This window comes from Zerene cesonia, chromosome 1 (genome assembly GCF_012273895.1).
Source record: "Zerene cesonia ecotype Mississippi chromosome 1, Zerene_cesonia_1.1, whole genome shotgun sequence".
NCBI lineage: Eukaryota > Metazoa > Arthropoda > Insecta > Lepidoptera > Pieridae > Zerene > Zerene cesonia.
Window position 1 is genome coordinate 2,866,678 of NC_052102.1, and position 17,231 is coordinate 2,883,908.

Sequence of the window (17,231 nt, forward strand, 5' to 3'; positions counted from 1 at the left end):
AAAGTAATAAATGTTATTTGCAGTTAACAATTTTCTTTTTTCTTTATTACAATATTTATGGCAAGACTAGGTAGTTCTCAGTGCGGATGATATAAAACTGAAAATGTATTAATAAATGCATGTGAGAAAAAAACAATTCAGTAAAGGAACGAAAAATAAAGAATAAAAAACTAAAACCTCTTTCAGTCCATTCGTTGGCAATTGAAATAAAGCTTACCATAAATAGCGGCACATCATGTTCCAAGAACTTGGGCAAATTGACGTCCTTTATTGATCGCAGCAGGATGACATCCTCGTCTTCATCTGGGTATCTCAGCTTCAGAGCACCGGCCGCTCTAAGCACGGATTTTACTGCGCGCATTCCTGTTTTTGTTTTGGTTAAGTACGTAAAATTAAAGAAGGGATAACACGGATCGCAAATAATAATTAATCAAATGTATTTTAATTAAATGCTTTTAAAGTTAAATGTCTGCTGTGGTAATTTGGTTGGACTAATAATACATCATAATAAGCCTCGTCTATGATTAAGTATATATTTCAGAAAATAACTTTTGTCATGGACAAAGAAATGCATGCTTATTTCTTAAAAAAGTTGAAGGGATAAAATTTTAAACGTTTAAATAAAAGACACAAATAATATCCTGTGTATATTTACCATAATCGTAATGACTCTGCGAAGACAACTGCTCAGAGCAGAGCCGGTACGTGGCGACGATTTTCACAGCCAATGGTTTGGCGTTCAAATAACCAAAAGCGTAGAGTTCGATCTCCGAAATTAACACATAATCTGGCACCATCATGGCTACTGAACGGAATAGTGCCTATGAAAAAAGGCTCCGTTTATTTTTATATCCTGTTTCTAATAAAAATAAGGTCAAAACTTCTCTTTTAATTTTCCACCGACAATGAGAATTGATGTACATAATATCATGAAAAAGTTATAATTGACTGGCTGGCTGCAAAATATGTAGCCTCCCATTTTCATCAAAACTAAGGGAATCTTAAAATTAGACAAATGTATGAAATCAATCAGAGCAAAAAGTGTTCTATCCCTTTTTATAGCAGAAGCAGGCAAAAGCGCCTCCTGATTAATAAATACAGCCCATCGTTCACAATTATATAAAAACAGAGCGGTTGTTACATGGCGCAAAACTTTGCTAAAAATGTACAATGGACGGCTTCATCGCTCGTGAGCGATTTCTTCTAAGCAACAAAGCACAAACCTTCAAATTATCGGGCAGCTCGGACCGCCCCGCGTAGCCCGGGTTCATGGTGATGAAGACCGCGCAGCTCTTGTCGAGGTGCAGCAGCGTGCCCTCGAACAGCAGCTCGGTGGCGCCTGAGTTGATGCCGCGCTGGATGGACAGGATCTGCTGCGCCACCACCGACAGCACCTCCAGGTCGATGCGGTTAAACTCGTCGAAGCACGACCACGCGCCGCACGACGCTAGACCCTGGATTGGCGAGGTGACGTAAGGTCGAAATAAGCTTTGTCTGTGATAAATTTGCCCCTTGACCCGACTCCAGTTGACCAAAAACATTATACACTGTGCATAGGTTCAGGAAGAACCATTAATGTTGAAGGAAAGTCAATCTCCATACTATGTATTTGGTTTTGGGCATCGGAAACTACAATAACACTTATTTACAGTAGAGAAGTTTAATATGCCAGCAAATCATACTGGTTCATTTGTTAACAGTACCTTGAAGAATTTCCCAAGCGCTATGTAATCCAGACCATCGGAGCAGTTGAACACTACGCACTGTTTCGCGACTGCTTTAGCCAAATCTTTCGTAGTTTCTGTTTTTCCAGTTCCCGCTGGACCTTCTGGTGCTCCACCTGTAGAAACAAACATTTTAGCAATAATTATTTTACAAGTTAGTCCCAAAAATACGTTCATATAAACGAGTTTTATAAAATATCTCCTAATTATTATAATTCGACATTATCATTATAATTTTATTTACCTAGAGAGAGAAAGAGAATGCAAAGCAAAAGAAAGGAATGTAAGGTTCCTTTTGAGATTAACTAACAGCATAACTTATTTTAATAACTCTAACTATAAACCCACCCAGATTTAAATGCAAGGCTCCAAACAGAGTCCTAAAGCAGCGATCAGTGAGCGGCGTCACAACTAATCTTCCCGTATTGCCGAGATACTCGTACCCGTACATGAGCTGAGAATTTATCATTCTTGTTGCTATCTGCCAACTGAGGTCTTCCTCTTGTTCCTGCCATTTTTTTTTTAATTCATTACTTATATCCACACTAATCTTATAAAGAGAAAACTTTTGTATTTTTATCATTACATTATGTATGTTTGTAAAAAGTTAAATCAAGTAACATTAAAAAAAACGAAAAGATTCAGCAAAATTGACTCACCTCCCAGTAATATCTAATCTGAGACAGCCAATTAAAGTCATTATCGGTTTGCACGTTGAAATCGATGAGCTCCATTAACACATCTCTGGCGTGCACGTCCAATACTACTAAAGCGCCTGGATAATAAAAAATTACATATTATGAAGGATCTACTGACACATGCATCTCTAATAAATGTTATCCATTACTTACCCAGTGTTATTCTGTTCTGCAAACTCAGTTCACCTCGGACCAAGTCTACAATCTTGGAGATCTGGTAGTTACACTTGTCCCAGTAAGCCCTCATAGCCGGAATACTGATGTGGATGGCTTCCGTTACTTCTGACGTCCAGAAAGTCATCGCTATGCATTGCACCTGATGCGATAAAATTGCTTTTAATTGGTTGTACCATAGAGTAGTGGTAGATCACTGGTTAGAACCTCAGACAAGAAGGAAGAATCAAAGAACAGGGGGTTCGAGACCAGACGAGCGTGCAAAAAATAATTTGACTATTCAATTTATATGCAGGGTATCTACATCAGCACGGCGAAGAATCTAAAGTCGGTAATATTATGTGACATCTGCTAGCCCCCACTTGACCAGCATGGAGGGTTAAGACCTTTTTCCCTGCAGTGGGAATAAATATAGACGTATGATGATGATGTTTACTATCCAACATTTATTCATGAATAATATCATATTAGCTAATTTGAATATGCCATTAGTGGATTTGACACAATTACCATTTGTTTTTATGATTTTTTTAAATCTATTTATTAATTAATATGTGTTATTATTATTTCCTTTTTTAAATGAAGTACTGTAATAGCCAATTATATTACTTGCCTAAAATTTATTTTTTTCTAAAAATCTGTCTATTTTCAACCAAATTTTGAAAACTTCTATCATAATATTTAATAGAAAAAATAAATGACTGGTGGGAGTAGATTCATCGACTTACAGCTTGTCCCGGCCAGATCAGCACCCAATTCTCACGCGGCCTCTTCAAGTAATCATCGTAGGATAAAGCAACTACGTGATGCACCGACGATTTCATAGCAACTTCTAGCTCCAACAACCATTTCTCCACCTACATCATATAAAAAAGACTATTTTGGAACAATGGATCGCAATTATATGTGTTTCACATATCAGAAAATGTAAATATAGGTGAATAATTTTTTTATGTCTCTATTTTCACCGGACTATTGAAGGAAAATATATAAATATTTAAAAATATCGTCGAAATGTCATATTATAGCATACACTATTTAATTTTAACACATTAAAAAAATAAGAAAGTTAACTAACTTGTCCCCTAGCCGCGGCAGTATTGATAGTGATGGTGAGCTCCACTATTTCTCCTTCGGAGGAGCGCATGTGAGTGACCACCATATCCTCCGTGAACGACAACTTTGCTATGCCTTCGAAACACTTCTTGAGATGAGGTTGTACGCTAAAATATTATGGATACTTAAAATTTTCTTAATTAATAGGAAAATAAAATTAAGAAATGTTTGTTTTATGAGAGAGAGAAGTATAAAGAAATGCTTAAATTATGTATTTTAACTAGTATTAAACATTTATAATGATGAAAATGAGTTACAGTATTTTTGCTAAAATTTTAATACATTTATTATTTTACTATTTTACAAAAATGCAATATCAAAGGTGGACGAGGGTTTAAATACAATTTCAAAGAAAAATAAACTTTTAACTTCAGTTCTAAGTGCTTTCATCAATAGTGTAAGAAAAGAAAAAGTAATCTTTTGTGTAAATTTTAGACTTGAAAGGCTTCTCTGACATTTAAAGCGTACTTTATGTTTGAAAAGCTTAGCTCGAATTTATTGCAATAAGTTGGAACGTACCTCTCTCTACACTTGTCAACTTCTAAAAGCTTTAAAAGTTCTCTTAAAGAGAAATGAAATAAGTGATTTCATAAATCTTCGAAATTGACACGATATTATATAACATAAAAAGGTTAACGAAACTAAATGTAAGAATGTACCGACTATTGTGTTAATTGTTTAGACACGTCCTAGAAATACCGAGAAATATTCCGTCTACACCCACCGCATAGGATCTTTCGTTTCTGACAGAATTTCCAGCAGCTCATCATTGGATAAGAAGAAGAATCTCGGAAAGTATAAGCGCTTCTTCTCGAGGTACGCATTGAGACCGCGTTGGACCATCTCCAGGAGGTTGTTGGACTTCCTCAGTCTGTCCAACATTTTTTCTATTGTTATGACGTCCAGTACACGCGGTTCAGTGTAAGCTGCTTTCATAATTTCACGCCACATCTGTTTTGATATCATAAAAAATTAATTCCTTAAAATTACTTATTTATGTTATCTATAGTATTATCGTTATAATATAATTGTTACACTAATGTTTATTTGTTATTTATTGTTGGTCATAATTTTCCTTTTATCCTTGAACATTCATATAAACGTTTTGTTATGATCACCTTATCAACAGCGCTGAACCTTCTTCCCTCCTCGGGAATTTGCTGCTGAATATCAGGTGAGGAGAATATAGGCTCCAAGTACATCCATGTGGCCTGAACCTTTAGCCATTCGTCCAAAATCTCCTGAAGCAACACTAACTTGCCTTCCCAGTCACTAATAAAAAATTCAAATATTTTAGCGGATATGAAATATTTATGGGGTAAAATTATATAGTTAAGAAAGTTGACTCACATAATGGTTTCTTCAAATGGCTTAATATACGGCGAATTCTTCATCGTCTGTGTTTTGACAATGTGATCGTCCAGCAAAAGCTGTATTTCGTCCACACTCGACAGAATATAAGTGCCAGTGTCCCTAAAACATAAAACGTCTTTATCACAATAACAACATATACGAATTAAACATTAAAATTAGTTCCGTAACAACTGACTTATAGGGCAAAATGTCGAATTTAAGATCCGCCCATTCCTTCATCATCTTATCCAGTGCTTTCTCCAGGTTATTCTCTTTGGTTGCAGCTTCAGAAATGCTTTCGAACTTCTCAATGTAGTCCACAAGATTGAAATCAATTACTTTCTCGAGTGACAGCTCTTCGTCAACAACGATGGGGAAACCAACGATCTCGGATACTTTCTCCCAGTGGCGAGGCTTCATGCCCGGATTACCGAGAGTATTTATTATAGGCATGTGAACTTTGAAATCTTCCATTTTCTGCCTGAAGTTTAAATTTACATACACGAATAAACACAAAACCACAGAGAATTTTTAGTTTTCCACTTTTTCTAATGCATAATTTTCTAAGAAATAAAAAAAATAATAATAATTTGCAACATAGTAAAAACGTATCTGATCGATAAAACTTTCTAGAAATTAACTTAGCTGAATCTTTGAATACATTTAAGGCCAATCAGTGTTTAATTTCTCACCGTACTGATTGTGCAAGTTGATACGTAGCTGGACTTTCTTGAAAAGACTTTTCCAATTTGTATACAATTTTATAATAATAACCAACATCGCCTTCAATATCTTCCGGGTCATAGCTACCCACCTAAAAAAGTTGTAAGTTTTTAAAAGTGAAATAATACGTATATGCGTTATAGTAGGTATTGATTATATTTGAAATATTGAAATTACCCTGGACTTCATCCAACTATTATACTTCTCAAGGAAATCATAGCCAGCGTCGAACAGTTTCTTGAACGGCACAAGTTTGTCGTACACAGCTTTCCTCTTGGGATACTGCGACACTTCCCAGCCAAATGAGGTCTCTTCTTCGTTAAACTGATCTATCTTTACCAGCGCATTAGCTAATCTAACGATGAAATAATTGCTTATAACTTATAATACAAGTGCAAATTTTTTATACTGCATTTATTTACAAGTATAATGAAATTTCACATAAATCATCTTATAATAATATTGATATTCGATAGCGAAACAAAATATATAAAAATGTGACTAAAAAATTCAACGTGTATTTCTGCAGAAGTCTCCGAAAAAACATGCAATTCGCTTAAAATTGTGGTATACATAAAATTCTAACTTTTCATCAAGACGACGCGCTCGGGTAACATATTTGGGCAATTCGTTGATATCGCCCCAATATTGCAGCTCGTTGCATTGCTCCTCGAATATATCGAGATCTTCGATAAACTTAGCGATGCGAACCTGGTAAATCAAATTGAAACAGGTGTATTAGAAATATGAAATATGACTGAACTACGCTGTTTTATTTCTGTAAAACTGTGCTTTTAATTATAATTCTGATTTACAGTTTGATAAAGGCAACATAAATATACGTCCACTATGAGATAATTAAACTTACTTTTAATAGCTCCTGATATTCTATTTTCTTTTGGTCACATATTACTTTACACTCCTCGGCTACCCCTGGCATTCTTCCATACCTTACAATCATAAATCATAAATATAATATTCAAAAGAGAAAAACCTACCGCAACAAAAGTTTATTATTATACAAGAAACACTGAAAAAAAGGACGGGTATGAACGTAATTACGAGAAGTGATAATGAAAACTAGTTCCTACATCCAACACCCACCAATGGAAAGTCTGATTATTCGCTTTCATCTCGAGCGGGGTGAAGGTGGTGTAGTCGCCCAGGAAGATGATGTACCGCAGCACATTCCGCAACTTGTCCTCCATGTCGTCCAGCAATGTGTCCTCCACCTTCTTGCAGTACGCAATGAGCTCCATCAGCGCGGCCGTGTCCGGCGGCGGGGTTAGCAGCGTTGTAGCTATGGTGGAGTACTCGTCGTATATCCTGAGGTTTAAAGCTTATTCTAAGCTAATTGGTTCTCAGATTCGGCAAAGGTAGATTCTTTTGTGGATGTGTAGGTATGATTTAATACAAACAAAGCTATTTAGAGTAAAGAAAACATTTTTGTTTCGGCCCCTGTATTGTAAACTGATATTTATAACTTGAAGGTTGCAAATATACGAGTATAATCCTACTATATCCTATCCTACTTAATATTATAAATGCGAAAGTTTGTAAGGATGTGTGTGTGTTTGTTGCTTTTAACCGATTGCAATAAATTAAATTTGGTACGTAAATAGCTGGATAACTGGAATAACATATAGGCAACTTTTTATCCCGATCTTCCTACGGGATACGGACTTACGCGGGTGAAACCGCGGAGCGCAGGTAGTATATAATTATTATATGTCAAAATTTGTAATGATGCTAACGATCGTATCATGTTCTGGTAATCCTCCGTCATTCTTCTCAACAGAGTGTTAGCTAGCCTGGTAGCAGCTCCCTTCAGCGATGTGATCAGGTCCCCACGCTGCATACGAAACATTCCAATGGTGATCGTGCCCTCTAACTTTGATGGTATTTCGCGCGCCAAATTAACAAATTTCACCGCCTCTTCGCAATATTCTTCAAAAGTTTTCTCAGGTATTGATTTTATGAAGTTTTCTACTTTTGCTGCTGACTGGAATTACACAGTTACGTACATATCATATCATAAAAGCAAAAAGAGAAAATACCACTTTCATATTATTGTACCCGTATACTAAACATTTGAGCTTACCTCCCCGTTTAGTAAGCAAACGTAATCATCAAAATCCTGAACACGCAGTTCAGGACCTATTCTCTGCTCATTAATTAAATCTGCTATCTTCTTTTTGTAATCTTCAACTAAATCATTATCAATGACTGGCTGCAAAATGTAAACCAAAGATAAAATTTGCCATAATAAAAAATCTAGCACATTATATTTGAATTGTCTACTTACCCGTAATGTAACCCTACTTGTAATCACGTAATCCTGATACAAGAGAGTTTCCAAGCGAGGGGACTGCCTACAAGCGTCTATTATGAAATCGTACAAAAGACAAAGCTGATCTCTAAATTGCTTAAAGGAAGGCTCAAATTGTATGGCATCATCCTGAAATGCTAAATTAACAACGAATCCCTGATTCATGCCCTGAAAATAAATCAAATGGAATGACAAAGAATTCTTTTCCGAAAACATTATCTGGAAAATTCTGAAAGGTCGTATAAAAAGTTCAAGAAATTTTCTCAAATCTAAAAAAAATTATACGAGTTTTCAGACATTCATGTTTATTACATTTTTATTTTATATTTATAAGAAATTATTACCCCGACATCCATAACATAATCGGTAAACTCTTTCATAGACTTGAGACAGAGCGTTTGTAAATTGTAAGTCATAATACATGCAAGGCAATTGTAGAAATGTTTCATCTTCGACACTTGTTTGGGTTCAGGGATTTGTCTCTTTTTGCTTCCCTAAAAATTAACATAAGAGTAAAAAAATTCATCAATTATGAAAGTTTTGCGAACTGTGAATATTATACGAAAAAAAAGTAAGAAAACTTTGAATTTGGGAGTATATTGATTTTAGAAACAAAATTGATGAAAATGATTTTTTATTATCAAAGGTACAAGGCGACAAGCAAAAAAGGATTTATAGGAACCTAAAACCTAATAATATATTTTGAACATATCACAATTACTGTAAATGTCTATAATTATGAAAAATCTTATAATTTGATAAGAAACAAATTTATTTTATTATTATCATTATCCTATGGACCTGGAGAAACACCGCTTGTATGGTGGGTATCCACTGCAAGGTGAGCACGTTGCCGGCCGCGTCGATGTGCCGCTTGCACACGAAGCAGAAGTCCTGCAACTCGTACGCCTCGTTCGTCGTCATTATGTCCTTCATACTTATAAGACGTAGATCGCTGGTGTGAGGAATTGTGTACGATATCACTATACGATTATACGACTTTCTTATTTTAAATATTAATTTGATTCTCTACATATTATACCTATGGTACATATATAGCAATAAATTTAAAATTGTTTCCCGTATTTAATCTTAACTTTAAAATGGATTTCGACAATTGTCATTATTCCAGATTGTCTCGTAATAAATCGCCCAATTCGAAGTGATATAAATGTATTGTATATAATTAAACTAAAATTACTATCTGCGTCAACTTTTCTTGCAAAACAAGATCTACCAAGATGCTTATTATATGTAATATTATGAGATAAAGTTTCAGAATTTATAAATATATGACGTTGTAGCATCTACAGCACCGTTTTTAAAAAATTTAAATAAAACGGAATGCCAATTGAATCTATGAGTATCATAGTTAATATTTTATTTTGAATTTATCCCGGATCAACCCGGGTGGAGCTAAGCCGACAGCATAGCATATGCATATGATAGCATACAGCGCTAATTAATACTAACTTGAACTGCTTCCACCATATTTGCAAGACCTGTGCAATACAAGGGTTCACACTGTGCAGGTTTTTGTTCACGTACTTCTTGGCGACAACATAACGGTTCCTCCACGCGTCATCTTTTTTTGCTAACTCTTGCTTTAGTGGAGTGTCTTCTTCTTCTAAAGATTCTTCCTGGAATTTAACCCAAACTTATTTGTTGAAACTAATAAAATGATGTTTTGAGTGCAATTTTATACAATACATTTATTAATCTGTTGCATTTTTCCCTCGCAATATAGATTTTGTTAACTAAATTAAATAAAAAGTGATATAACCGTATTGGGATCCTTAAGAACAGAATCCACGATAGCTTTCTTCATGCTCATCATAAAGTCCTCCCTCATTTCATCTGTACAAGTAAAAAGAGTTTCCTTCCATCTTTTAAGTTTAGCGGGAATTAAATTGTGAACCCTGAAAAAATGATTGTGTGTTTTGTGTTCTTCTATTATTATTGTTAATGTATCTTGTAACTTACTTATTTTTAAGAAAGATGCCAAGATGTTTTTAAAAAATACTTCTACCTAAACAACTCTAAACCAGCCAGAATTATCAATTAGACACAATTTAAATACAAAAAAAAAAGAATCGTCAAAATCGCTTCACCCAATCAAAACTTCTGAACAAACACAAAAATGTAGTCAAATTGAAAACCTCTTCCTTTTTTTGAAGTCGGTTTTAAATAGATTTTACGATACTTCAATATTAATATTGTTTTTAGGGAATTATGAACCATGGCTTCAGAACAGTTATACCATAAGGGCCAACTTATTGCCTTACATAAAATGAAGAAGTTCTGGTATTCCTAATATATCTTACCGTAGAATGATTTTATTATCAAGCGGTGCAACGTGTATGGTATCAATCCCATATCTCAAATAATAATAGTAACGCAGCATGTTCTTCTCCTCAGCAGAGGGGATAGAATCACCATCTTCTCCTGGCGCTGATTGGCAGATTAAGTTCATTAATTTCGCTCTGAACTCTTCTCGAGCTTTCCTCATGGCTGTAAAGCTCTGCATTACTGAAAATAATGATTCTAAATCAGATCAGAGCTACATAATTATAAAAACTAATTATATTCTAATTGCAATATAGCAGCACAAGATTTTCAGTGCACCTACCGCTAGATCTTTTTCTGGGTCCTGCTTTTGATGCTTGAATTTTTGCAGCTTTCGATCTAGCCGGGGGTAATTTCAAAACTTCTTCGGGAAGCGAAAAAAGCGGTTGCGTTCGTATTTTAAAGTCATCGGGCATTTTAATTCTTGGTATTTTAGGCAGTTTTACATCGGATGAAGACGGGCCAGGTTGACTTTTCTTCCGAGTCGGCTTGTTATTTTGCATGATTTCACCTGATTATACACCTGAGATATAAGTGATAGTTTACGGCTATCAAAAACAACATTTTGCTTTGCATTATTTAATAACATTTTATGATTCTTAAATAGTTTCCAGGTTTTATTAAAGAAAGAGACAGTACAGAAGAATAACTTTAAATTTTTTTTATTAAAATTCCCGCCACTTAACATACAATGTTTCGTCAAAAATAGCAAGTTTACAAAAAAAAAATGTATAATCAGATAAGTACAAAATTATTATGGCCATTTATTTATGACTACATTATATTTATTTGTTTTATTATTTTTGTAATAACTTCAATTATTCTATACTAAATTCTCACTAGTTTTTTGACGAAACTTAAGCTGTCACCCAATGACAGCTTTGACAAGAATTGAAGTTATAAAATGATCAAGTTTTCAATTTTCTAACCAAGATCTTGTGTAATTTTATTGAATTTCGTGCTACTAGTTTTCAATAATATTGTATAAAAAATATATTAAAACAAAATTTTAACGCCTCCCACCACTCGACTTACTTTGTTATTCTCTTCAAAAAGGTAAAATTATATACTCTCGTGTTGTTGTCTTCAAATTTCTTAAATAACACTTACTTTACATCATATTATTAGGATATAAAACATAAATATATTATTTAAATCAACTCTCCTATGATCTACTGATCGCTAGATTACTAATCAAAGTTGTTGATTTCTCCATGACAACGTATCTTTTCCTTTTCAATTCGAATATAGAATACAAATTGCACACGGCCAGCTTCGTAATGTCAGTTATGAAGACTATAGGAGAGACAAGAATAAAACAACCTATGTTCTAATCAATGAATGACTAGATACGAAAAATCTTAATTATCTTTATTTTTATTTATAGGTTTACATTTATGTCATGAAACAAACAGTTAAACTATATTCTAAGGTAACATTAATAGTTTTGGTGAGCCTACTAGCCACATCCAGCTTATGGACTGTACTAATAATTATATGTATATAGCATACCAGTGTTATGGTTTGATAGCCTTGAACTGACTAGAGTGATGATGTCATATACCAGGCCATGTAAACTTAGTAACTTTAGTGAGGCTTGGATCATCTAGCTGTATTAATACTGTGAACAATTAAATTTCTAAAAACTGCTGTTGTGATGTTGTTGTTGTGTTGTGAATTTAGAAATCTATAATATATGATGTGAACTATACTCAGTATATGTGAACTATAAAAGTGATCTTATGCGTAAGCATACTTTATGACACAATATGTTGTACAATATAATAAAAAAATGTAGTTCCTATTTATATAAATAAATATAGTTCCCATTATAAAAAAAAAATTGGGCTTATATGTAGGTTCTACAATTCTATGTTTAATTGTAAAAAAATTTATCACTTCTCAGTCCTTGGCATTACCATGAGTGGATGTAGATGAGTGGATTTGAACATATGGTTTGCTCCATTCTTGTGTTTCACACTTAGCGGCGTATTTGACGATTAATTTATATATATCATTAACAAAAGCTTAATTTCAATCATCAAAATGTATCCTATTAATTAAATCTAATAACTTACAACTATTCGACCTTAACAGTCATTTACATACAAATATTAATAATGGGTGGCCATATTAATAATTCCTTCAAAAATATGTGATGAAATTTTATTTATTATTACAGATGATCTTTCAATTGGTGAGGAGTTTCCACACAAGCTTTGGTTGCCGCGCTGCAGAATCTTCATTGTTGGCTAAATTAAGAAAGAAAACAGGATACACTATTGCTAACTGCAAGAAAGCCTTGGAAATGCACAACAATGATACTGATAAGGTAATAAGTGTATTTTTTTTTTATTTGCTGAATCATTTTATTTCATCCGTGATTCTATGCTTCATAATATAAACCTAAAGAGTTTATTTGTTTTTTTAAATGTACTAATCTCAGGAACAACTAGTACACAGGAAGATTTGATTATAGGCTATATAACATCATGTATGACTTGGATAGAACCACACACAGGCTAGTTCATTATAAAAGAAATACCAATGTCTTACAAGTGTGTTAATTACTCACTATTATTAAAGCAATAACCAAACTAAACAGTAGTTAAACAGCTCTATGTCTTTTAAACTGTATGGAAATTTGAATGTTGTTTTTTTTTTCTTAAGCCTAGTCCATGTAATACACACTTTATCTGTACACTTTTGTTGTTGTCTGTTTTGATGATTGATTGCAAGACTAATGCTTGCATCTTTAAATCAAAACTGTGCCCATGGAGGTGACGTCGCTTTAGCCGCTCATGCGTTTTTCGTGCGGCTATGAACACAGTTTTCATAACTTCTACACAAGATACGGGTTCGTCAATTACAATAGTCAATTAACATTTTCATAGTTTCACTCATATTTTACAATGGTAAATATCATACATAATGAAAATTATTAACTTTCAGGCTGAAGCGTGGCTGAATGACCAAGCACAAGCCATGGGTTGGGCGAAAGCAACAAAACTAGCTGGAAGAAAAGCACTTCAAGGGCTTGTTGCTGTTAAATTTGATAAGAACCATGGAGCTCTTGTAGAACTGAACTGTGAAACTGACTTTGTGGCTAAGAATGAAAAGTTCCACAAAATGATGGAAGATGCTACTCTTGCTTGCTACAAATTTGCCCACACACACATGCAAGCTAAAGGACCAATTACAAAAGTAAGTAAAAATAGGATAATGTTTTACTTCTATTTCCTGGGGTAGGGCCTCTGCAATAGCGGTGCCCGCTTTAAAGGGGTAAAGGATTGTGAAGGATGAGGAATGACTGAGAAGATTAAGGAGAATATATGGGCCTCTGGCTCCACTCATCAAACGAAACACAGTAGCATGCTCCTATTTCGCGTCAATCTTCTGTGGGGGTGTGGTACGGTGTGAGCTGGCCGAATGGCCATGCCAAAGCTTGTTCGACTTCTATACTGAAATCTGCATAATATTGTTAATTAATAACAGTTCAACTGCAATAATAATAATATTAGTGATAATCGAAAATGCGAAGACGTTAACTGAAATGATTATATCAATCAGAATTATGATATGGGCGGGAATTAATAATGTACTGTCATTTATAGATGGAGTTGGACAGTGAACAATTGGGGAATCTAAGTATAGATGGTAAAAAACTATCAGAAATTATGGCTCTCTTTATCGGTTCAGTGGGCGAGAATGCCGTGCTCAGGCGTGCGGAGTGTTGGAAAGCAAACAGTGATGACGTAAAAATATCTGCTTATACTCACCCAGCTCCAGCTGTATCTGGAGACTATTCAGCTGGGAAATATGGCGCGCTCTTAGCGTACAAGCAACCAAATGATGTAGACGATATCGGACGACAATTGTGCCAACATATTGTGGGTTGTGCGCCCTTGAAGATCGGTAACAAAGATAAAGACACCCAAGCTAAAAATTCAGACGACGAAACGTGTTTGATTTATCAGGAATATTTATTAGATCCTTCCTACACGGTTCTAGAAATTATGGAGCAGAACAAAGTTGAAATTATTGATTATGTTCGATTTTCTTGTGGTGAATCAGAAGAGGTGGCTATGCCTGGTGTAGAAAAACAACCCTTGGATACTGTTCAAACATTACAGTAGTGGTAGAAATTAATAAATAATTACACATTGTTGTTTAAATACATAGATATTTATTTGCATTTAACTAAATAAATTACTTCAAAATATTGATGTGTTTTTGAAAATAATCTTAATCCTTATTAGCATTATTAATCAGAATTAATAGTCTTGATTTTCGATTTTCCTTTCCATAAAAACATTCTGCAATCTTTCTTCCAAAACATAGCTATTTCATTAGGTTCAAAGTTATATCCATGATGGTTTAAAACTTCGGGCGCAACGACGTGGAGAGCTAGAGTAGATTTTTCTCTAGTTCTAAAGGGCCCAGTAACTGCGGGTTTTAGAAGACAACCACATGGGCAAACTGGTGCTGTCTTGGGTGACGATGTTAAATTTTTATTACCAATACTCATTCTTTGGAAATTGCTACAAAACCTCAACTCTTCGACCGCTCCTGTAAACGATTGAGTAGCACGCAATGCCATAGGTCGCGCGCATTGATTTTCTGTATTATTTCTAAATCCAACCGTGGACAACGATTTCTTTGTAACATTGGGACTGTCTTCGGGACTTAATTCATCAAATTCGCATTCCCTATCTGAATTGTCGTCTGTGTACATTATTAAATTTGACCAAAACTACTAAACGTTGATAATGACTTTGTCATATGTTTTATTGTTTTTCTTTTGTGTTTTCTAAATTTGAAGTAAATACTTCTTAGACCGTGCATATATGATATAGGAGAAAATTAAAAGCTGATTTGTATTTTATTAATTCTAGTGACAGCTGTTAGTATTTAATTAGTATCCATACTCCATATAAAAATTGCTTCCTTTTTGTAACTTGAGTCAAATTTGAGGTAGGGCAGTATTGGTTGTAGTTGGTAGGGCGGAAGAAAATTAAATTATAACTTTAATTGATTCGCTCTGGAGAATAGGCTCCTAAATCCGTTTATATATTGACCTCTAGGACAGCGATGTGTATCAACAGTTGAACCAGGCAAATTTTTTTAACAAAGTATGAGCAAGTGAACAAAACTGTTTTAACTTCCAGATTTGTAAGTAGAGATCCACGTCTGATTGAGAGTAAGGTAATAATTAATAGCTGGCCGGTGTGATAGCATAATACTGAATAGTATTTAAAACAACTAATTTTACAATTCGTCATCTTATTCAAAATGCGCAGAACTTCGACAAACTCTTATTTGTCAAAGTTGAGAAATCCCATATCTATTCTCTTGTGACTCATTGACAGCCTTTGTGGCCTATGGTCGCAGTTAAAGTTGAAAACGCAGCTTTAAAGAATTAAATAATACTAGCTGCGCCCCGCGGTTTCACCCGCGTAAGTCCGTATCCCGTAGGAATATCGGGATAAAAAGTTGCCTATATGATATTCCAGTTGTCCAGCTATCTAGGAACCAAATTTCTTTGCAACCGGTTCAGTAGTTTTTGCGTGAAAGAGCAACAAACACACACACATCCTAACAAACTTTCGCATTTATAATATTAGTAGGATTAGTAGGATGAAATTAATGTCACAAATATGGAACCTGTATTCGGAAAAAAAGGTAAAGCTTTAAATGTTGATTTGTTGATTTTACAAGATTGTCCACTTTGTTCGTTGGTTTTAACGCGCTAATATCAGTAACTGCTGGTCTAATTTGAAAAATTATTTCAATATTAGATAATTCACTTATGGAGCCTCCCTCTATCCAGTCATCATCTAGAAATGGATTATCTAACACGCTAAATAACTAGGTTATATACCAAACAAAATGTACGATGTGGGTGAAACGGCGGGACACTGCTAGTGAAATATATGAGCAAGAAAACTTTTTATTATTAATTATTACCACGAACTTGGGAGACAGAATCCAATTATATCTACGACAATTATTGCGTGATACAAATCTGTCTCGAATATATATTGGCGTGCACCGTTTGAAATTGAGTTATGAAATCCGATATCACTTTTCGGTGTTAGATCATTATGGTTTTATCGCCCGTATCCAACAAACGAAAGTGAACGTATATGGAATGGCACAAAGTGCGCGTCCGACCGTACATCCTGTGGCAGACCAATTGGTCACGAAATATTTTGCAGCATTCCGAGTTGCACAGCGGAGCAGCATCATGTGCAAGAGCAAAACCTCGAGCTTGATAACTGATCGGCGCTAGAGAAAACGTAATTTGCCACCAACACCGATGGATGCGTATCAGGTTCGATAGATTCTTAATTTACTTTCAAGAATAGTTAATATACATACTAATGTTAATAACGTTTGCTTGTATTTTATTTCAAAATAATCTATGGGTACTAATAATATCATCGTATAGCTGAAAAGTTTGTTTTTTATAAGGCGCTATTAACCGATTATACTATTACTAGATCGATTTCAAAAATTATTTCACCGTTGGACATGTACGTCTTTCCTGAATGCGTTAGAAGCGCTTTAGAATCGTTAAATATTTATGAAAGAATTATATTTATCACGGATACTGAAATCAATTTTTTAATAGAAGAGACAGCAAGAAACTCTGTAGCTACTCTTTTTAAATATTTATAAAAAAAATTCATTTTAAATAAATATTATGCCAGGGTCTGTCCTGTGGTTCTTAAGCTTCAACAATCCATGCATAGCTTTTCATCAAAA

The 17,231-nt window shown here is 34.4% G+C and overlaps 2 protein-coding genes across 3 annotated transcripts in view; one reads left to right on the plus strand and one right to left on the minus strand.

Moving 5' to 3' along the window:
- LOC119840758 (dynein heavy chain 7, axonemal) overlaps nucleotides 1-10,894 on the minus strand; it is a 53,336-nt gene extending 42,442 nt beyond the window's left edge. The window contains exons 1-27 of the mRNA XM_038367494.1: nucleotides 10,747-10,894; nucleotides 10,442-10,646; nucleotides 9,901-10,036; nucleotides 9,591-9,757; nucleotides 8,919-9,072; nucleotides 8,462-8,611; nucleotides 8,094-8,285; nucleotides 7,890-8,018; nucleotides 7,543-7,790; nucleotides 6,893-7,114; nucleotides 6,657-6,738; nucleotides 6,375-6,499; nucleotides 5,966-6,143; nucleotides 5,758-5,879; nucleotides 5,262-5,546; nucleotides 5,063-5,185; nucleotides 4,831-4,984; nucleotides 4,437-4,663; nucleotides 3,675-3,819; nucleotides 3,325-3,453; nucleotides 2,576-2,738; nucleotides 2,380-2,499; nucleotides 2,073-2,225; nucleotides 1,704-1,840; nucleotides 1,224-1,454; nucleotides 656-821; nucleotides 218-363 (exon numbers count right to left, since the gene is read on the minus strand). Of these exons, the coding sequence (XP_038223422.1) occupies nucleotides 218-363; nucleotides 656-821; nucleotides 1,224-1,454; nucleotides 1,704-1,840; nucleotides 2,073-2,225; nucleotides 2,380-2,499; nucleotides 2,576-2,738; nucleotides 3,325-3,453; nucleotides 3,675-3,819; nucleotides 4,437-4,663; nucleotides 4,831-4,984; nucleotides 5,063-5,185; nucleotides 5,262-5,546; nucleotides 5,758-5,879; nucleotides 5,966-6,143; nucleotides 6,375-6,499; nucleotides 6,657-6,738; nucleotides 6,893-7,114; nucleotides 7,543-7,790; nucleotides 7,890-8,018; nucleotides 8,094-8,285; nucleotides 8,462-8,611; nucleotides 8,919-9,072; nucleotides 9,591-9,757; nucleotides 9,901-10,036; nucleotides 10,442-10,646; nucleotides 10,747-10,879 (4,422 nt within the window). The 5' untranslated portion in view covers nucleotides 10,880-10,894. The remainder of the gene's footprint in view (nucleotides 1-217; nucleotides 364-655; nucleotides 822-1,223; nucleotides 1,455-1,703; nucleotides 1,841-2,072; nucleotides 2,226-2,379; nucleotides 2,500-2,575; nucleotides 2,739-3,324; nucleotides 3,454-3,674; nucleotides 3,820-4,436; nucleotides 4,664-4,830; nucleotides 4,985-5,062; nucleotides 5,186-5,261; nucleotides 5,547-5,757; nucleotides 5,880-5,965; nucleotides 6,144-6,374; nucleotides 6,500-6,656; nucleotides 6,739-6,892; nucleotides 7,115-7,542; nucleotides 7,791-7,889; nucleotides 8,019-8,093; nucleotides 8,286-8,461; nucleotides 8,612-8,918; nucleotides 9,073-9,590; nucleotides 9,758-9,900; nucleotides 10,037-10,441; nucleotides 10,647-10,746) is intronic.
- Nucleotides 10,895-11,361: 467 nt separating this feature from the next.
- On the plus strand, nucleotides 11,362-14,665 carry LOC119830979 (elongation factor Ts, mitochondrial). Of its 2 annotated transcripts, none has more exons than XM_038354174.1 (4): nucleotides 11,362-11,519; nucleotides 12,646-12,795; nucleotides 13,416-13,667; nucleotides 14,078-14,665. In XM_038354174.1, the coding sequence occupies exons 2-4, from the start codon at nucleotides 12,646-12,648 to the stop codon at nucleotides 14,597-14,599; spliced, it is 924 nt and encodes a 307-aa protein (XP_038210102.1). In that variant the 5' UTR covers nucleotides 11,362-11,519; the 3' UTR covers nucleotides 14,600-14,665. The 2 variants fall into 2 exon arrangements, with proteins under 2 accessions (XP_038210102.1, XP_038210111.1); XM_038354183.1 differs by lacking the exon at nucleotides 11,362-11,519 and adding an exon at nucleotides 12,050-12,209.
- The last annotated feature ends 2,566 nt before the right edge of the window (nucleotides 14,666-17,231 follow it).